Genomic DNA, 21,699 nt, shown 5'->3' on the forward strand with positions numbered 1-21,699 from the left:
CAGTACAGAATCTTTTCTTTACACAGGAAAGGGAGGGGGCTGATGAAGCTCAGCCCCCAGTTGCTATGATGAAGACGGTTACCAGCCGTTCTGTACCATCTACTGGGAGTAACTGGGAGTCATTCCCATTTTTACCCAGGCGCCCCCGGCCAGCCTCACCTGAGGCCAGCCAGGAGCACTCACGGGCTGATGGCGACGACGGATATCAGTCATATTGTACCGTCTACCACCGGGGAGGGGGAGAGGAGCGGATACTGCTCTTCACTGCTGCAGCATCGCGTCTACCAGCAGCATTCAGTACACATAGGGTGACATTGAAAGAAGTCAAGAAATGATTTCTTTCCCTTTTCTTTCACGTGGTGTGGGGGGGGGAAAAACTGAGGAGCTGTTCCCTGAACCACGCCAGACACTGTGTTTGAACCTACAGACATTGGGAGCTCAGCCAAGAATGCAAATACTTTTCAGAGACTGCTGTGGACTGTGGGATAGCTGGAGTCCTCAGTACCCCCTCCATCCCTGAGCGTCCATTTGAGTCTCTGGCTTCCCGTTACGCTTGTCACGCAGCGCTGTGTATCCTGGAGATTTTTTTTCAAACGCTTTGGCATTTCGTGTTCTGTAACGGAGCTCTGATACAACAGATTTGTCTCCCCATACAGCGATCAGATCTAGTATCTCCCGTACGGTCCATGCTGGAGCTCTTTTTGGATTTGAGACTGCATCGCCACCCGTGCTGATCAGAGCTCCACGCTGGGCAAACAGGAAATGTAATTCAAAAGTTCGCGGGGCTTTTCCTGTTTACCTGCCCGCTGCATCCGAGTTCAGATTGCTGTCCAGAGCGGTCAGTGGTGCACTGTGGGATACCGCCCAGAGGCCAATAACGTCGATTTCCGTCCACACTAACTGTAATCCGATATGTTAATATCGAATTTAGCGCTACTCCTCTCGTCGGGGAGGAGTACGGAAATCGATTTAAAGAGCCCTTTATATCGATATAAAGGGCGTTGTAGTGTGGACGGGTACAGCGTTAAATCGATTTAACGCTCTTTAAATCGATTTAAACGCGTAGTGTAGACCAGGCCTGGAATAGAATAATAGCTTTAGTTCCACTTGTTAGCAGAACAGCTGTTCTTTCCAGATAGAATGCAGGCTAACCTTGAGGCTCTTTAGATAGGCTTTACTGTTCACTTTATTCCCCTACTTTCCATATGTCTGTTTTGCTGGTAACACCTTTTTTTCTGGGCTTGGGGCTGTTGGACCTTTTCAAAGCACTGTTAAAGCCACAGCTTATCTGCCAGCATGTGTTGCTACTGAGTGATTGGAGGTTAAACATTTTGCACAGGCAAGCTGCCTGCACAAAGCCGCCTCCCCTCTGCTGGTTTTAGGGAGCAAAAGACAGAATAGGGTAGAAATGGGTGGAGGCGGGGGTCACTGATGCAGTCCCATGAGTCCATCTTTAACTAGTATCCACTTGATAAGAGGGCAGAGGGAGGCACCCAAGGATATTTTGCTGGTGCTACTGCTATGGCGAGGGGGTGGCTTATCTCCCACTTCTAAGAAATGTCTAGCCGTCCTCTGCAGATAGTTGTGCAGTTCTGGAGCACTCAAAGCCTGTGGCTGTTGAGTATTTGCTATCTTAGCATATTGCTTGTAATATGAACTCTGCATATAACTCTACAGCATAAAATAAAAGAAACCCAAGGACTTGAAGTTGTATTTGCCTTCCTGGTTATGATGACGACTATTTTTTTAAATGTGTGCTTGGCGTACAAAAGCCCAGCCACATGGATTATATTCTAATATGGGGAAAATATTTTGATTGAAAGGGAGTGTCAGATTCTGCCTGAGGCTAAAAGTTCTGCTTCCTGTCTAACCCTGTAGCTTGTGAAAACTGAATTTGAATGCAATCTTCTTGCTCTGTGGTTTTTTAGACTTCTAAAACAATTTCCCACATATTTACATAAAAAAATCGTACAAATCTTCTGTTGTGCTTCACTTGCTGTGGCTGTTGAAAATAGGTCAGTCAGATTCACTCTGTTTCTAGTTGGTTTCACTTCTCAGACCCTCCTGTGTTAACACAATAGTTTCCTTGTGTGGGCTGCAAATGCTACCCGCAGGGAGGGTTATGTCTGAATGGAAACAAACCTACTTTTAAAAAAAAACCAAAACATAGCCATTTAATGTTTTTGTTAAAAAAAAAAAAAAAAAATCTTTGTCTTCAGAAACTAAAATTAGGGCTTGAGATACCAGCGTCCTATTAAAATGCAGTATTTTTTTGCAAACACTTTAAACTCATCTGAATGTTTGACATTAATTTGGAACAAATCGGAACTTCAGCCGAGCCAGATAGTTTTCTGTTTCATAAGAGGAATTTAGTTTTTTATTCAGCACAATCCACCTGCACCTAATTCTTGAATCTGCAGTTTCAGTACATAGATAGTAACAGGTGAAGGATGTGGTTCCAGTCCAGTGGAGACCTCTGGAACAACCTGAACACTAAACAACTCTTGCTGGGCTGCTGCAGTGATGTTATGATTCACCACTCCCCTGGCAGTCTGAGATATCTGTCTTCCCATTTATGGGTATGGATCCAATGCGCGGTGTGAGATGTAATGCACTTGGACAGTGGTGATGTTGCTCAGTCTCAAGGCACCATTGATAACTAACTCTCCTGTGTTAAAGCAAGGAGGGAGATGGGGAATGAATTACGGTAATGCAGGAAAACTATAGATTTCCTTTATAGACGCAGCCTTGATTACTTGTTTCTCCTTGAATAACCACTCCAGGAAGAGCGGTAGCATGTGTAAGCTTTCTCTTTGCATAATTAACATTCCTTGACTAATTCTCATGTGGAATAGTAACCAATAAAAGCTTGAGTTGAAGTAGCAAGTCCTCATCTCTTCCGTATGTATTCAGTGCATGTGAGTACCCTCGGCAGTGACTGAGAAGGATGCTGTGGAGGTGCTGACGTCTTGCTCTGAAGTATAGAATGTTTATTTGCAAATGATTAATCTCATGTTGCACTCTTTACTGTGTAACTTTCTAATGGAGTATCCTTGTTTTGTCAAGACACCTTATGGGACACTCAGTAGTCATCTCTGCATTTTGAAATTTTGTTTTATTTACTGTTACAGTGATCTTGGCTTTTCTCTCTCTCTCTCTCTCTCATTAGAGGGGAAAATATCTTACTCCAGTTTGATCTTGTGTTAAGAGGTCAGACTAGATGATCTAATTGGTCCTTTCTGGCCTTGAATTTTATGAGCTGAATTTCTTTAGTTGATTTTTGGCATCTGCCTGAAATCATGCAGTCAGTTGATTAGTTTCCTATGTTTTGTGGAAGCCTTGTGTGAATGATGAACAAGGAAAGAGTAGTCTTAAAAGTGACTATAAAACAGCAGTTGACCATAGGAATTAAGGTAAGGCATAGGACTTGGAATTGATTTTTTTAACTCCTTTTGGAAAACATTAGATTTCATGTTGATGCTCACTTCAATGAGGAACATAAAAATTGTTCCCCTGAAACAGAATGATGGTCCATCTAGTCTATTATTCTGTTTTACAGTGCCTGATGTAGAAGGCATCAAATGGAGTAATGCACCTAATTATGCAGTGTTGCCCTATGCTGTGACACAGCACAGTTGTATTTGTTGCTTCTCTTGCTTTTGATAAATGCATTGATAGTCCTAGCAATGTTCTCCTAGCTCATGTAACCACAGATGACGGTGTTCATACATTCAGAATCATGAAGTGCAGAGATAAAAGGTTTATTAGAACTGGGCATCCAAACAGTTTGGTAGAGGTTTTGTAAAATTCATGGCCCATCTCTAGGGGCTCAGATGCAGAGGCCAGCTGTGAATTCTAGCCTTCTAGCATTTCTAGCAAGAGTGCTTGATCTGGGGAAAAAATCATGAAGCTGCTTCCTGCATATTATAGAATTCAGGGTAGTTTTGTGACTTCTACCCTGAACTATTGACTGGAAAGGATGCCGTGTCCATATGTAGTCACTTGTTGGAGAAAGGCATATCCTGTAAAGGCAAGCAGTCTGCAGGGCGTGGATGTCCCTGTGTGCTGTCTTCCTTTGTTAGCAAGCAGTGTTCTATCTAGGATGACATGCCAATGGAACCCTCTCATCAGCTTCCTATGTGGGATGACACAGCATTAGATTGTGCTTCCTGTTATTGAGCTTGCAGTTGCTCAGCTGTTCCTTACTTGACAAATGGGGAGAGGACCTCCCCTCAGTGTTTCTCTGTAAAACATTGAGTGAAATAAGCCTAGCCAAACTTGATGGATACCCTGGCTACCAGATGTACCCTGGAAAGAAAATTGCAATGAAAAATGAGCCTTTAGGTTGACAGATGCTGCAGATCATCCCAACGCTGTGTGCCAGCTCAACTGGATCTTGTGAACAATTCCACCATTTCCTTACTCTCAATTAAACATCCTCTTGCTATGTTGGGAGCCAAAAACAACAGCATTGGACTAGTGCATGTGATGCAAGAGAAACTTCCTAGAAACAATGCACACACTTGGAATACTCTGTGTAAAAACGCTGTCTGTAAATATTAAAGCACTCTAAAGTATTATCTTTGTTTTTTCAGAAGGGGGGAGGGGATAACTGAGGCCCAAACAGGTGGTGTCTTGCCCTCAGTCATGCTGATCTCTATCCTTGTGCACGATCCTGCCTAAGCAAGTTAACTTCTTTGCACTTTGCTATAGCTTTACAGCATGCAGGATTACTTAGACCAAAATCTGGACTACTATGTATGTGGAAATTGAAAGTTAATACATAACAATAGATGGTGAAAGTAAATGAGATTTTTTTAAAAAAATCTGTTTTAATGAACTCTGGTGTTTAGTAACACAAGCTTATTTTAAAGTTAGGATTTATCTTGACAGTACCCCTCCTCAGATCAGAATTCCTTCCCTAGAAGTACCTGATTTATCTATTGTAAGACCTAGTAGCAGGGTGAAGTTGCATGACTAGAGTTTTCTTTTACATCTGCAAATAAAGCTAGATGTCTATCAGAATTGAATCAATCATTTGACTTGTAACTGAAAGTTTTGGAATATATAGGTACTGGGCAGGGTCAGCTCTTCAACATATTACTTGTCATTCCCCCAGGCTTTGTTTTAATTCCTCTCCAAGGTTTGTGAAGAAAGTATGAGACTATGGGTGGTCAGGTGTACGCAATTTGGCTCTTTTTGCATGGGATGGGTGATGTGGTGCAACATTTTTGGTGGTGGTGGTGAGTATCTATATTTTGAAACCCAGCCAAAGGTGGGGCTGGAATCTGAGTTCCCAGTTTCTAATGAGTGACTGTGCTATCTAAATGTAGAAGAAAACAGCATATGTCTGCAACTGACTGTTTTTTCTATCGCATTTACAGCTAAACAGGATTCTATTATTGGTGTTTTAATGTCAAGCCAGATCCAGCCACTACACTAAGCTTTGGAGCTTGCACTCATGGAGTTTCTGGATTTTGGTGCACAGGGGCAGCTGCAGTTGTTCCTTGGGAATAGTTCTGTTTTTGTGCACTGGTGAACTAGAATGCCTGTAGCAGGAGTATTGAGTGGCCAGGCTACAAAAACTGAAAAGGACGCCTGCCTTTGATTCTAGTCAATTAACACACACAGTTAGGTTCTAACCCTGGGTTAAAAAACCCAAAAAACAAGCTCAAAGTTCTCTGTCAAACAGAATTTTTTGCTAATCTTGGGTGAAGGAGCTGGGATTAGCGTGGTGTAAAGCTACTTTACAATTCAAGCAACTCTAAAAAAAAATATATATATATATATATATATATATATATATATATATATCATTTTCACTCAATAGGGAAATACATTTATTTATTTTTCTTTCTTTCTCCAGGGAAATTCAGCTCCTGCGACGATTACGACACAAAAATGTCATCCAGCTGGTAGACGTGTTATATAATGAAGAGAAGCAGAAAATATATCCTTTTGATTTTCACTCAGGTGTTGATATGAAGGTTTTAATGCTTGTTACGTAGATTGTGATAGTTCTTAATCCTCATAGCTTTGATGTTGTGTCTCTCTAAAGGATTCTGCTTTAGTTAACACCCATTTGAGTATTTCCTGGGCTTTAAATTATTCACTAGTGTTAACAAACATTCTGCATCTCAATAGCACTTTCCATCCAAGGACATTTCCTCAAGTTCTCCACAGTTCCTGTCCAGTAGAAGTATTGTCTACAGATGGAGCACAAAGACTGGAACTTGTTGACGGTCACACAGTAAATCAGAGCTGGAAATAGAACCTAGATGTCCTAGTTCCCAACCTCCTGCCCTTGCTATAGCTAACAGTGCCTTCCTCTTTGAAAACAGTTCCCTTTGTGTGCAGCAAAATGGAGTAATTTCTTTTTGTAAAGCTGTTCCCTCATGGCCTCAGGTGTGGGGTTCTTTCCTTTTTTTAAAACCATCTAGTTGTCCTCTAGAGTACAGATGCCTGCCAGCACTTCTACCTTCCTTGTGCAGGAGTGTGTACTACTGAATTCTGGAGTCCTTCTCTAGAGGCAGTCAGTCAGAACTAGCTCCCAGACTGATTAAAGCCACTCTGTGTTTTTTGCAGATCCCTTGAACATCCCTTGACGCTGCTTTAGGTTATGTCTGCACTGCACTTTTGTTGGTCAGGGTGTGAAAAAAACACCCCAGTGATCAACAAATGTTTTACCAGCAAAAAGCACCAGTGTGGACATTGCTTTGTCAGTGGGAGGCACTCTCCCGCCAACAAAGCTACTGCTCCTTGTTGGAGATGGTTTTATTTTGTCAACAGGACAGCTCTCGCCAACAAAGAGCATCTACACTACGTACCTTACAGTGGCACGGCTGGAGCCGCACAGCTGGAGCCGCACAGCTGGGCCACTATAAGGTGCTCAGTGTAGACATGGCTTTAAACAGACTAAACCTGATGATAGACACAAGGTGTACCACTCCCACAAAATTTGCACCCTGACTTTTCAAGACCAAACTATTCTGGTTTTGAAACCGAGCCTTGGGTTGTGACTTCCATGGCCTGCTGCATCCTCAATGCACTGCGCAAATGTTACATAATTAAATACGTTGGACTTTTACTTTGAAAAGGAGACCAAAACAAAGTGAGCAGCCAGACAGTTCCTAATGAGGCTGCTACACTCCAACAAAGTGCCTTTTGACTTAAACCAATTTGACCTTATTGAGTTGAACCATTGTTGTCTTCCATGTTAAATGGTTGCTTTTATTTTCAACAGTGGCTTCTACATATGGAGTGCCCCCTTTTACAGTACATCAGTAGCCAGCTAATTTAATCCTGCACTTAATTAGATCGAAGCCTTTGAAACCAAGTCATTAGTATTAAAAACTGTATCACAACTTTTGCCCTTATTATGATCTCTTTGGTCAGTTACTTTTGTATAATTCAATTACTGTCCATAGAAAGCGGCCATTTAATTTAATAAGCTGAAATTCCGAATGAGAAGGGGAAAAAGAACCCAAGGGAGACCTCGTGTGTTTGTAAAAGGTGTTGACAGCTCATAACTGTCATTCAGAAATGCTTGTGTCAATAAGCAAAGCCAGAGAGGGTGATTTTATTCCCCCTTTGCTTTCCTTCTTCTCTGTACCATAATAAACTTTGAAAACCTCTCTCCACCAGCACTATGCTCTTGGGTAACACTGGAATCGACTGTTTAATTTCCAAGCTCCAGCTGCCTTATTTTTGTTCATTCCACTGGATATGCTTTTCTCCCATTTCTAAATTCCTGCGAGGCTTCCGAGTTTATTCTCTTGCCTGCTTACTCTCCATGTGTAGACGGCTACATTGAGAGACTAAGCAAGGGCAGCCATTGGGCAAAGTTTGATGTTGCAGGATGGGTCTTTACACTGGAGAAGTTAAATCTGCACTGGCAAAGGCATGTGTTTATCACAGGATAACTAACATGGGTTAGCTATCCCACTGTGAAAACACAGTGGAGAGAAAGCACTTAAGTTTTACTGGGGTATAAACTAAGCAAGGTCAGCCATGGATGGGGGTATAGTACTAACCTCTCCTAGATACCTTGCAGTAAACAGTACATGTGCCTTTTCTCTACTTAGGATTTTACTGTGAACTAACCAGATAAGTAGCTGAACTAATTTTAAAACCAGTTAGAAAATTTCCCCAGTGTAGACAGCCTCCAAAGGTCCACATTATAGCAAGAGCTACTAAGGCCCTGTCCACAAGGGAATTAGCATCATGACAGGTATGCTAGATCTGCTTTACAAATGCTGTAGTAGCACAGCTGCACGATACAGTGTAGATGCTTCCTACACTGGTGGGAGAGTTTTGTTTTCTGTCGATGTAGTTAATCTGCATCTCCAAGAGACGGTTGCTAGGTCAGTGGAAGAATTCTTTTTTTGACCTAGCTGCGTCTACATCAAGGGGGTTCGGTTGACCTAACTCACGTGGTCAGAGAGCAAAGTTTTTCACAGTCCTGAGGGATCTAGCTAGGCCGATCTAATTTTTAGGTGTAGACCAGGTCATAGTCACGTTTTATCCATGGCTGTTGCTAGCGGGGTTCTAGCATGGTTCTCTGACTGCAGTCAGATGGGGGAATCTCTCAGGTCAAAGAAATTGTTGTTCTAGAACAAACTGTCTGAACGTGACGGTGGCTCAGCTCATGTGAACAAAGCCTCATCATAGATTTGGAGGTTTTGGGGAACTGGATTGAAGGGAGGTGAATGATTTAAGTTAGATGTGATGCCTACAAACATTATCCATCAGAATAATCTCTTTTAGAATTTGAGCAACTCTTGGTGTCTCTTTCCTCCTTCCCTCACCCCCTCCCTTATAAAAGACCATCTTTGTCTCTTGAAGTGAAAGCTTTCGCCATTGAAAAGTAAGTTTCCAGAAGGGCAGCAGAGACTTATTTTGAACCTCTGCTCCACCATGGCTTTGCCAGTGTCACTCAACTTTGGGGTGACTAAGGTGGAAGAAGTGAAATGTATGCTTTAGCCGTGCTTAAGCTTGGCACTGTACCATTTAACAAGTTGCTTGGCTGGTCACAGGCTTCATTGATTTTTGGTACCGGGAAAGCTATGATGAATGGATTAAAAAAAGAATTTGGCATTTAACACACCATTGAGCAGATCTGCTGTTGATGGGAGGGCAGCACTGGAGATGAATGAAGAGCCTCATTCAAGCAGAAAATAAACCCAATTTAATAAGCAAACTCCTGGCTGGCACCCTCTCCTAAGGACTTCTATTATCAATAAATGCAACTGTGTGTGGGAGGAGAGCCCTACTGAGTGGAAGAAATGAGATCTTCAGTCTTTTCATGGTTGCCTGTAATAGATATACGCAGTAAAACCTTCCAGCCTGAATGATGTCTGGGTGCTAATCTAGTTAGTCAGCCAGAGAAGGATCAGCTCCAGGTAAGGGGGGAGGGATGAAAAGAAGGTACAGTCTGGTAGCTAGTTAAACTGGGAGTAGATTGTCCTTTCTAGAAAGGAACAATAGCTGGAGTTCACTCTGGGAGACTCCCATGAAGTGAGAGCTAGCTTTAGCATTGCTCGTTTGAAGGTGGGAAAGTTACTGTCTTTCCGCTTATTCCCTTCTTTGATGCAACCAGCCCGGTTGCTTCCTCAGTGGTTAGAACAAGAGTGTGAAACTTGAGATCTGGTTTCTATTCCCACTTCTGCCACTGATTTGCTGGGAGGGTCAGTAACATATCTTCTTTATTGCACTTTCCCTCTCTTGGAAAAAAGCCCTGAATGAGATGTGCAGTATTGCTGATTTCGTAAGCTTGCAAAGTACTTTCAGATCCTAGGATGGAAAGTGCTACAGAAGTGCAACTTCATAAGGATCCCATTTAAAACAATCAGTCTCTCCTGTGGCCGTCAGTAGCCCCAGAACAATTGTCATGGCATCTGTGGCGATCAGCCTAGGCCAAAAAACATCGGCCAGGAGTGATAAAAATGGTGAAATTAATGCTCTGCACTCATAGAGCCCCTGTTCCCAGAGTTACGTTGCTTCCTTGTCTGCATCTCAAAGATGCTATGCCCTTGCATAGCCACCCGATGTCTCGGGCTACCTGTGGGTTTAATGCAAGCACCTATAGGGTTTTCTGTTTGCCTCCGAGAGTCCAGTGGGAGGAGAAAAGAAAAGGTGACTGTTGCTTCAGTTGTTTATCCTCTAGGTAACTCTCAAATGCAAAGCTAGTGCTGGAGAGAGGAACAAATGTCAGTGTCTGTGTAGCAAAAGCCACTTATAATGCCTGATGTTTTAATATCTAGAGGCTCCCAAAGCAGCTTTCTCCCACCCCGGAAATGCTACTACCTCTGTGGTAATAAGCTGCTGCTTTTAAACAGCACACAGCAACACCTTGTAAATTTGGGACAGGAAATGGAGAATACCACGCTTCATTGCATAGCTGATTTTTATGCATTGCTATTTCAGGAGGGAATATTGTCTTGGGCATTGGGAATAACCACTCCTAGACCTGTGAAAGGTGTCCTGGGATTTCTAACTTCTTCAGCATAGTGAACTCCACAGTGTTTGCTTTGGGACTTCAGCCTACTGGCAAATTTTTAGACCTGTCATTCACTGCTTTGGGGATACACACCTTCAGGTGAAGACCTGCCAGTTTTGTTCTGCCTCTGCAGCTACAGACAGGGTGGACAGACCTCTTCACTGCAGAGCACCCTGGTCTTCGGTTCAAAAACTTTTCTAAACCACCCTCTACAATGTGAAATTTCTAGTGTATTTTGGGCTTTAATTAGCCTGGATCTGAGACACTTATTGGCTGGCTTTTGGGGCTGAGCCACTTGATTCTTGGCTTTTTTCCCCTCATGAGGGCTGCAGCAGCATGTGTCCTGCTTGACTCTAGCATGGCTAGTAGGCAGGTAGAGAGAATATGCAGGTCCTGCAGCTCATGCTCAAGATTGAGATCCGCCCAGCACAAGAATAGACAGCCAAGGCCCCCCTTTCCTGGGCCGGGGAAAGTTGAGCTAGCTGGATAGTGCCCTTCTCCCCATACGGTGGGGAGCATGTGAAGCAGTGGTGTATGGGCAGTTCCTCTCTAAGGCCATCTCCAGCCTTATTTCATTTAGCACCCAACAGCCCCAAACTTTTATGCCCCGTTGAAAGGGGCCTGGACCATTGCTTCTCTCTGAGGACTTCCTACTAGCCGTTCCTGTCCATCAGGCCTTGGGTATTTTGTGGGGTACTAGGTGGTGGAGACTGGTTCTCCCATGGCAGCTCCGCTCCCCTCTCCCTCATTGATTCCCTGGGATTTGCCATTCTGGGCAGAAATTGCTGAAGAGGAACCCTGACATGTATTAGCCTTATCTCCTCCAGCCCTGGCTGTGAGTGCCCGGACCTGGAGATCAAAGGAGCAGTGAGGCAAATGAAAGGGAAGATCATCCCATGGAAACCCAGACCTTGACTCTGGAAAAAATTCCTCAGCCCTGTTTCTGATATCCCTGTCTCTGGGTTTGGACAAAAGCCATAAGGTGAAAGCAAAGATGCTTGGTTTCTTCCTAAAACAATGCCGTTGTCCTCCCTGCCCCTCCACCCCAAATTCTATGTCTCTTAACCTGAGTCCAGCTGTCTTTGAGCATGGCCAAAGGTCTAAGAATCATGGGGCCCCATCAAAAGTGCTGGTCTCAAAAGAGAGGCAAAAATCAGACACAGCCACCAGTATTAGGGTTAGATGATAACACCTCCTCTTCCCTAGGATCAGAACTGGAGGGAAATGCAGGAGAGGCCATTCCTTTGGGAATGCCTCAAGACCTAACTAAGGAAGGTTACTGCTGCATGGAGCCCTCTCCACTGTGAGCCTTCCCTTAAAACAGGCAAGCAGCAAAGGGAGGAAATACTTTCCTCAGCTTCAAAATTGGACCCTGGCGTCCTTTTAAATACTGTCCTAATAAAGGCAGAATGGGAGGACCCAGCAGAACATGGGCTTTGTGGCTGAACTGTGCACGTACAATGCAAGGGTAGCACCTGTATTGCTGCTCTCCAGTAGCACAGAATCGGAACTGTGGTCATAACACAGTGCTTGCCTGGGTGAGCACTTAACCTCGGTGCTTCCTTAACTCTGCCTTCACGTATATGGTGATGGAATATTGTGTGTGTGGGATGCAGGAGATGCTTGACAGTGTCCCAGAAAAAAGGTTTCCAGTCTTTCAGGCTCACGGGTAAGTGCAGCTTCAGTTCTTAACCCACGTTGTGTCCATCAATCTCTCCCACCCTTGCCATAGCTCTTGAATTCAAGTGGATGTTCTTCTGCTCTGTCACTTAGGCTGCTGGCTGCACTTTAAAGCAAACCTCTTATGAGCAAAGAGTACATCAGGTACCATCCATGGAGAAGATTAAAAGCTGATGAATAGTGGGGAGGTTCTGGGAAGCAAAAGCTTTTTTGTATTGTGGGTTGGGTTTTTATTTTTTTGGGTGCCTTAGCCTGAGATGCCTCCTTAATCCCTTTCTGAAGCACTGCCTAGCATGTACCTTAGCAACTACAAAGAGACGGTTGAGGCTGTGCTGGGTGCTGTCGAGCTGCACCTAGTGGAAGTCCCTGTTGCATCTCGGTGGCCTGACAGAGGTCAATTCCTTCAGAATGCTTTCTGGTGTGATCAAGTTTTCCTCTGAAAATGAGATTCCAGTTTGGAGAAGGGAAATAAAAGTCCCATCGCTAATCAATTAAACATGAAACTTTCTGATAAGCTAGACCCAGATTTTGCAGCAGCTAAAATATATCCTACTGCTGTTTCATGGTGATTTTGTTTTATTGGAGGGGCATGTTACGGGAGTATGATAGAAAATGGAGAGCAGCAACAGTGTGACTCCTAATATCCTGCCCTGCATAACCTAAATGGGGCATTTGGAACCTAAGCGAAATTCTTTCTTCTCAGGCTGCTCTGGCACGTATGGAACACAAAAAGGAAAGACCTTTGGAGCCATTCAGCCAAGGATGAGGGAAATTGGGGCATTTTACTAATGAGACTGATGTCTTCTGAACTGAGAAGGGAGATATAGAGTTAAATACCAGAGAAGAAATTACTGATCTTTGCTGATGCTTAATCTGGCCAGTACCCAGTCTGATCTGCTGTTTTGTGTGCTTTGATAAAGGCCCACTAAGCTTCCATGCTCCCTTGAAGCTCACAGCTGAGGAAATCTTAATACTTAATGGGTATTTAGTGCTTGTCTGCAGCTTGCCAGGTGCTGCTGCACTGTTAGCTATGGGGCGAAGGTAGGGGTTGAAATGAGGCACAGTTCAGTTGCCCTGAACTCTCCTAAAGGCTCTCCTAACAGTCAGTCCTATACTTCCCTTTCTTTCTCGTTCTGCTTCTGCCAAACCTTGTAGCTTTCAGTGAGTAATTCCGCTCAGTACCTTGACTTTAAACAAAATAGCGACGTGTTGAGAGAAGCCACCTCAGGTTTGTGCTTAAATGCAGAAGTGGACTGCCTTGGTGCAGCACTTACCGGTCAGAGTTCCTGTGGAGGTTGGATGTGCATTTTCCCCCGTGCACCCCAGCAGCAGAGGTGAATAGACTCTGTCACTTTATATACTTTAAAAAGAGTTGACATCTGTGCATGTCAGATCAAAGGACACGTGCTTGTGTGCCCGGCTTTGAATAACCCATTGCATGAAAGGGCAAGGAACGCAATTCTGTGTCTCACTTTGAGACCCCATGAGGTGCAACCTGTAATGTCTACAGGGTGCTGTTTGCTAAGAATGTTTGTAAGGAAAGTAGGAGTCCAGCATGGCTCGCACCACGTGGAACTGTGCGTGTTTAAACACCTGCTGAGCTGCCTCAAAGCAAAAGCAATTCTTGGCAACTGTACTGTGATGCCAGTCCGGTGAACTTGCAACAATCTACAGGATGGGGAGAGAGCTTTGATCTAGAGCAGTTCAGTGTCCCAAGTGGGGGTGGGGTGCCCTGATGCCTAACTGCAGCAGGTAGTCACTTCTGTGCTAAACAAACAATGGACCTAAATCTCTAGTTTCCCAGCAGCAAAGGCTAATGTAGGCCCAACCTATGTGATGCTGAAGCACTGATCTTCTTCCTCACTATGCATATTGGCAATAGCGCGAATGGAGCTTCAGTCACTTTAATCACTTACGGTATTTCCCCTCCCCCCCTCTGACTTTTTCTAGGTACTTTTGCCAGCTCATAGATGGCTTAGAATACTTGCACAGCCAAGGGATTGTCCACAAGGATATCAAACCGGGGAACCTCCTGCTAACAACCAATGGGACACTAAAAATATCTGATTTAGGAGTGGCAGAGGTATGTGAGAGTGGCTTGTGAACCCCATTCCTGTCTCCCTCTGTAGCGTACCAGCTGTAGACATACGCACTGGAGACTTGCAGGGACACAAGCGTGTGTGTGTGTCCAAAAAAGGTACATCAAAAGAACTTTAGGATCGCAAAAATCAAGCACTCAGAAGTTAGGAAATTCCAGAATTGAGGTGGCCTGTGCCACTTTAGTTCAACCCCTTGTGCTATGCATTATTGGTTCACCTATAATTACAATAGACTTTCATTACATGATTGCATACTACTTTTTCCACATTAGATCAGGTGAAAACTGGGATTTTCAGAGTCTGATAATTGGCCTGAGTTTAGATGACTTTTCACAGGGACAGCAAAAGGCACATCCAAGAATCCAGATACTAGAGTTTCTCAACAAAAGAGTTGTTTCGCCCGTGTTAAAAATGTTTTTACAATCTCATTCTCTGAAATGGTTGAACTGTTTTACTTGAAACTTTAAAAAGTCGGACTAGGAAAAACATACAGTATAGAAAACTTTGTTCCAAGCAGTTAGTTGGGCAAGGTTATAAGCAACTGAAAATGGGCTCTTTAGACTAGGAAGTGTTAGTCTGTCTTAACTATAGGTGACCCTACCAGCTCTGCTTGTAATATACAATACTATTTGTGGTATATTGTAGTTAGACCCACTGGATGGACAAAGACTCGCCTGGAGTCTCACAAGGATAAAGGTTTTATCGTGGATATAATCCTTGATCTCTGAAGAGTTTGATAGTAGCATGAGAGTCACTAAAATGTTGGCCTCTTGCCACAGGCATTGCATCCGTTTGCAGAGGATGATACGTGCAGAACGAGCCAAGGGTCGCCAGCATTCCAGCCACCAGAAATTGCCAATGGCCTTGATACCTTTTCAGGCTTTAAAGTGGACATCTGGTCAGCAGGGGTCACGTTGTAAGTACCTGCACAGGAACCCTGGGGGACTTGCTTTGGGCACAATGTTGTTCTGGGACTTGCAGCTGAGGGTGCTGTGTGAGCATTTGGGGCTACCACTCCCTTTCGAATGGTGGGTAGATTCAGGAGCAAATGCCCAGAGTGCTGGAGAAATTGAGCCAGTCTCTCTGCTTGTAGTTCCATGCCAGTCATTTCTCAATCTCTGTCTGTCCGGGTGTGTTTGGGGTTCCTGTTGTTGCAGTATCTGAGCACCTCAGGTATTTGCTTAAAGTCTTTTTTCCTTCCCAGCTTGTAGGAAAAATAGGTTGGTAAGTTTCTGGTTCACGTGTATATGTATGAAGCTATGGAAAGAAAGCTGTGTCGAGAGAAGTGGGAATGCATTTGGGTCAGCATCTGTCATCCAGCTTCTCTTGTTTTCCTGACTTTTCTGCTTGTCGAAGACTAGAACTTGTGTTCCGTATAGTTGTCCTCACGCTGTTCTTTCTGCATTTTACAGATACAACATTACAACGGGTCTTTATCCCTTTGAGGGAGATAATATCTATAAGCTATTTGAAAACATCGGGAAAGGGGACTACACGATTCCAGAAGATTGTGGTCCTCCACTCTCAGACCTACTTAGAGGTGAGCATCTCTTTCAAATGACCTGAAGGAAAAGGGATAAAACTGCGGATGCCACACATACCCAGCAGACATAGTACTGATGGAGAAGTGCCCCACTCAAAGCATTCTATGAATGTAGAGAAGTCTGTTTATCAGCCTTTGCCCCTTTCAGAGTTTAAGAGAAGGTTTTGAATGTTCTGCGGTACTATAGACTAATCCTGTGAAATGAACTGCAAGCATCTCCTTTATAGCAACAAGTCATATACTAGGACTCCAATTTAGAGAGAGTTTAAAATCTTGAGGGCAGGCCCACCAAAGGGTGGGTTTAAAGCAGCATCAGCACTTTAATGCTAGTCTCTTCTGAAGCAAGCTTATTCAGTTAAGATCCTTGCCCAAGCCTTATAAAGCAGGACATAAGCATAATGGTGCCTGTTGAGGACACAGCTTCTGTTCTCGCTTTCTTTTCGGCGTCTGCTCTGAACTTCCTTCCTTGGAGCCTGAGACAGGGTGTTAATGATACTGTCTTTTGTGGCTTGCCATATGAAATGCTTCACTTGGTATTAAGTGTACTGATTCTAAGGAGGTGCGTCCTGCTGTGTTCCTCTAGGGTCTGCTTGGCGCTCAACATACAGGCCTGAAGAGTAAGTCTGCTCTTCCTTCTACTGCTCAGCTTTTTGGAAGAACGTTGTGAGCAGTATAGTCATCAGCGTAGCTTCCTGTGATAGAGACCGGGGAGGGGTAGCACTGTTCAATGTATAGGAGACTTGACTGGGATGTAGGAGACCAGGGTTCCATTCCCAGCTCTGACGCTGACCTGCTGGTTGACCTTGAGGAAGATACTTGCCTTCTGTGAGCTTCTGTTTCCCCTCCCACCCTTTGTCATCTGTTTAGACAGTAAGCTTTGTGGTCACAGATGGTCTCTTATTGTGTGTCCAGCATCTTGCACAATGGAGCCCTGACCTCGTTTGAGGGTTCTGACACTACCGTAGAACAAATAAAGTAACGATGGGAATCAACTTTAAACAGTAGTTATGTGTGCAGGCTTCAAATCCACTGACTTGTGGGATATTCCTGCTTTTAGAGCACTGCTTCTATGTAAAATAAATTCTGAGATTAATACTGGTCCTTCTGTTGGTGGGAGTATCTCTGCTTTGTGCAAAGCTTTTTCATCTTCTCGCTTCTGCCACTGACTAGCTGTGTGAATGTGAGCAAGTTCCTTTGCCTCCCTGGGCCTGTTTCCTGAAGGGGAAACAGGAGTAATGGTGGGGAAGCTGAGGCAAAGCAATATGCACATATTCTCGCTGCAAATCAGTGGAAGAACTAGGAGCAGAATTTGGGAGTCCTAATCTCACTGCACCAACCATTTGATGCAAGAATGTTGTTCGTTGAGTAGTGCCCCACTTCAGGAGTGCATGTGCCTCTTGAGCCCTTGATCGGAAATTTTCCACTAGCAGTGTCTGTTGGGTCCGCACATGCGCTCTGTGCAAACCAGTGCCACACACCAAGGCTATGCCTTCTTGAATTACCATGTGTGTTCTTCAAATCCAACAGCTATTAATTAGCTCTGTTAGGATTAATCTGGCTGTGATACTAGCATTTCATCCCCCACTAGAGAGGTTTTCAATATTTGCTCGCTCCATCCTCTAGACTTATTAAGGGTTTAAGGAACCTCCACTCCTGGGACCTCCATTTGAACCTCTAGCCACTTGCTCCTTGCTTCATTTATCTGTGAAGACGGCCTTTCAAATGCCTATCAGATTGGCTTGCAGGGTTGGGGAGATTGGAGCCTGGATAGCACCCCAATTTGCTGTATTTTTCAAGGACAGGGTCTTCTTACGGCCTCAGCTAGAATTCTTAGCTCAAGTGCTGTCGAATTTTCATCTTAACCAGCCCATTCATCTACCAATATTTATCTCCAAACTGCATCAATCTCAGCATGAAACCTCCTTTTGTACATTAGATGTATCACGGTCATTGGCCTTTTCTGTAGGTAGGACCGTGGTCCATGATCTCTACTCGGAGACTTCCGAGTTGGAGCTCTGGGTGTATCGTCGCTTGCTATGATGCAGCTGGTGCCCCACTCCCCCAAAAGGATAATAGCTCTCTACCAGATCACAGACAGCTGCCACAGCTCTAGTCGAGAACATTCCAGTGTCTGAGATATGCAAAGATACTATGTGGGCCTCCACATATACTTTTTCTAAACACTATGCCTCAGTCCATGGCATCAGATCTGATGCAGCACTTGGTGCTGCTGTAGTGTCTTCGGTCTTAGACTCCATTCCAAAGCTTCCTCCTCCCAGTGGGGGATATTGCTTGGGAGTCACCTGAAATGGAGCACCCACGGGGATTCATAGAAGACATCAGTAACTGTGGCTCTTTGAGATGTGTCCCCCATGGGTGTTCTACCTACCCTCCATCCCCCTCTTTGGACTGTTCTTTGTTGGATGTTTGGATAGAGAAGGAACTGAGGGCAGTGTGCCCATGCAGTTCAATAGCCCCTTGGCGTGTTCCACAAGGCTGTATAGAACACAGACCCAACAGACACTGCTAAGAGAACATCTCTGATCAAGGGCAGATGTGCACTTGAAATGAGGCAGCCATTGGGGTACATGTTTTGAAGAACCACAGTTACTGCATAAGGTGAGTGTAACCTCTTTGTTTGAGGGTTGGGATGATGATCATTGATATTTTTGCTCCTGCATAAAATGGGATGCCAACATGGAGAGCAGTTGCATGTTAATATAGCAGCTGAATCAGTGGTGTCTGCTTAGGAGCAGCGTGGCCTGTGCCTAGTGCTGGTCTGGCACTGGGTCTCTGGGTGCTACCATGATACAATGAGCAACATCTCAGGATACCACTCACTCCATAGGATGGGCTTATTGTCATCACTTCTGTCTTACTATACAAAAGACACTGATAGTAGTCAGTGATGGGAAAGACGCAGAATAACAGTGGTTGAACCCCAGACACAGCTCTGATCACACTTGGATTCCTGCGCTCCTCTGGCGCAAACCCCAGAAGTAGCCTAGAAGGAAAGCATGGGTGGGTTAGTGGTTGAGCACTGCAAGCCTGGGTTACAACACTGTTCCCCTTTGACTTAGTTCCAGTACTGTTGCAATTTGTAGTTAGATGGACTCTTAACTGCCTTCTGAACCACTTCATAATTGTGGTCATCAGTGCTACAAATTGTAACCATCTCATGGGGACCCCCACTGTGTTGTAACCAGGTTCCCAGACTTGGTTGTGTCTGTCATGTGGATAGGTCGTCTGCTGCAAACTTGAATCTCTTACATGATGGAGCATTCACCTTTCACTGGGCCTGAAAGTTTGAGTTCCAAACTCCCAAATAATGTTGAAGTTTTCAGTGACCTAAGCATGCTATTCTCAGCTGCATTTCAGTAGTAATGCAGTAGGTGGTGCTATCTGTATAGGTTGTAGCTTTTAATGCATTTTGAGGAGATGATTTTCCCCATTGTTTCGAACAGGTCCCTATTTATCTTCCTTTCTAGGAGGTTGCTGACCCCCACCATCCAAGTAATCTGGAGACGATTTTAACTTCTCTGCTCCATACTGATTGTGAAATAAGTTTTTTTATTTCCCTGTATTTTGCAAAGCATTAATCAGCTGTAATAGCTTTAGAAACAGTTACGTAAGGCATAGCTAGATTGCTGTCAGCGCAGCTGGCATCTTGGCTATGCTGCTGAGACTAATGGGGTGACTGTCTAAGGCTTGGAGCTAGTGACTGACGCGTGTCTCGTGTCATGTTCACATGTGCCTGGTGAGTGATGTCCAGAGCTATAGGTGGCATTTTGGTCGGCAAATGCTAACTCAGAAAAGAAGCCCCTCTCATAGGAGCATGAAAATTGACCAACTGGAGCAAACCCACTGGCCCATCTAGACTGGTGTCCAGTCTGATATCAGCTGGATCTCAAATGCCTACCTCAGAAGCAGCCAGCAGTTAATAAGCTTCTCAAGTGCCCTTGGTATTGAACTCCAGTGTGGTGGATGTGACATTTTCTTCCTGAGTCCAGGTGCAAATCACTTGTGCTCTGAAGCATGTGGCTTGAATAACTGCTAAACCTTTGTCCTAGCTTAGTTGCCTTTTCCTTTTAATGATCTGTTCTGTCATTGCTCTTGGAGATCTCCTGCCTTTCTTGATGGTCCTTTTAAACAGCAGAGGCATCTTGATCCCTGAGGTCCCATGACCTCAAAAGATTTGTTTTATGTTGGCAGCCTATTTTCTTTGCTCCCTTTGTCCTAGCTGATGTCTCTCCTGCTGCCTTCTGTTTTCAGTTACTCCCATCTGTAAGCTACCTAATGGGCAGCTGCTCAAGCAGATAAGCTTTTTGTGCAGGAGACGGTCCTGCCTGTCTGCACCAAGCATTCATCCTCTGTTCCCTTGATGATGAAGTCCTGGGGACCTCTTCAGTTTTCTTCCACCCTTCCCACTCCACATGCTTAATCCTTACAGCAATAGGCTCGCTTCAGAGCTGGCTAGAGCCTCTCAACGTTGCCTTTGAGTTCGTCTTAGCCCCTTCCCTTTCCATAGGGATCAATGTAGCAAATAGATTTGAGGTGATTTAACTCTGTGGTGTCCCTTCCCACTTTCGGTGTGGGGGTACTGTGGGCATCACAAACTGCAGTAGTAAGGCATGAAGTGTAACCCAGCTTGCAGGGATCCAAGTGTTCAGCATTGCCACATCCCCTCATGGGTAGCACTGGTGACAAAGGCAGAGGATTTTTGCCATGGGCCCTTATTTTTCTATGCAGTAATTCCCATTTCCTGCTATGTTCCTGCATCTTCTGCAGCTTGTGAAACTGAGCTCAAGTGTACTCTGTTTGCAGGCTTGCCAATTCATGTTTGATAGCTTTTGGAATGAACAGCACAGATACCCGTAGCTTGGCTCACTCTCCCTTCCATTGCCTCAAGAGGACTCTTCTAGCACATAGCAGAGCCACGAGCACTAATCCTGCTTTCATCGTAAAGAAGGCTACAGTATGTTGCAAAGTGTTTGTTTCCTCTCTGGCTGGAAGCGCTGCATTGAGTGGGGTGCCAGTTGGTTGGGAAGCAGGTACAAGAAGATGCTTTTTAAAGCTTTGTTTTTCTGTTGACTACTTTTTTGCAGCTGCTCAAGCTGTTGTGTGGTTTTTCCCCTCACCCCTTGAGCATGTCTTTACCAGGCTTTGTTTCCAGAGAGGAGGCAAGATTGCCAAAGGCCAAGAGTTTCAGAGGCTTCTAGCCCCTTCACTGGCCTATTTCAAACTCCTAGCAAGAGCAGTACTGTAGTATTTTAGTGCAGGTTAGTTGGGATGCTGCTTTTCAAGAGGGGAATGAATCTGTCGTACTTTCACTGATGGAAATCAGAGAGCTAGTAGGCCCCCATTGTCTGTGAGGGTAGATTATCAAGGTATAAGCCTCCCCAAGTGACCGTTGCATAACTTATGTGTCCCAATAAGATTCATTTCTGGGCAAGAAAAATGAGGTTTTAAAAATCTTTCATGTGCCAAATCCTCTTTTGAAATTGCGGCCTGGCCATAGAAGTGTAAGAAAGGTCGATCCAGTGGTTAGAGAACTGGCCTGGCACTTGGAAGATGTGGGTTCAATTCCTAGGTCAGCCATTGACTGCCTGTGTGATCTTGGGCGAGTTTCTTTGTGCCTCAGTTCCCCCCCGTAAAAAGGACATGATCGTAACAAGGGTGGTGAGAGAGTAAATGCATTGGAGGTTGAGGTGCTCGAATACAACAGAAATGTGGGCTATAAGAGTCCATAGTTGACATGCTGGTGTCAGATCCCTGTGTTAGTCATTGGAGAGACTCTGCTGGCCTCACCGCTTGCAGGAGGGGAGCCCACGCTTAAGGAGGGGTGATTCTAGAGGTGTTCCCAGGAGGTGGAGGGGGCA

At 44.6% G+C, this 21,699-nt stretch overlaps 1 protein-coding gene across 1 annotated transcript in view; it reads left to right on the top strand.

Moving 5' to 3' along the window:
* Positions 1-21,699, top strand: part of STK11 (serine/threonine kinase 11) — a 74,988-nt gene that overhangs the window by 20,481 nt on the left and 32,808 nt on the right. Inside the window, exons 2-6 of the mRNA XM_032788104.2 lie at positions 5,867-5,950; positions 12,078-12,167; positions 14,129-14,261; positions 15,057-15,193; positions 15,690-15,817. Of these exons, the coding sequence (XP_032643995.1) occupies positions 5,867-5,950; positions 12,078-12,167; positions 14,129-14,261; positions 15,057-15,193; positions 15,690-15,817 (572 nt within the window). The remainder of the gene's footprint in view (positions 1-5,866; positions 5,951-12,077; positions 12,168-14,128; positions 14,262-15,056; positions 15,194-15,689; positions 15,818-21,699) is intronic.

Source organism: Chelonoidis abingdonii, chromosome 11 (genome assembly GCF_003597395.2).
Source record: "Chelonoidis abingdonii isolate Lonesome George chromosome 11, CheloAbing_2.0, whole genome shotgun sequence".
Taxonomy (NCBI): Eukaryota; Metazoa; Chordata; order Testudines; family Testudinidae; genus Chelonoidis; species Chelonoidis abingdonii.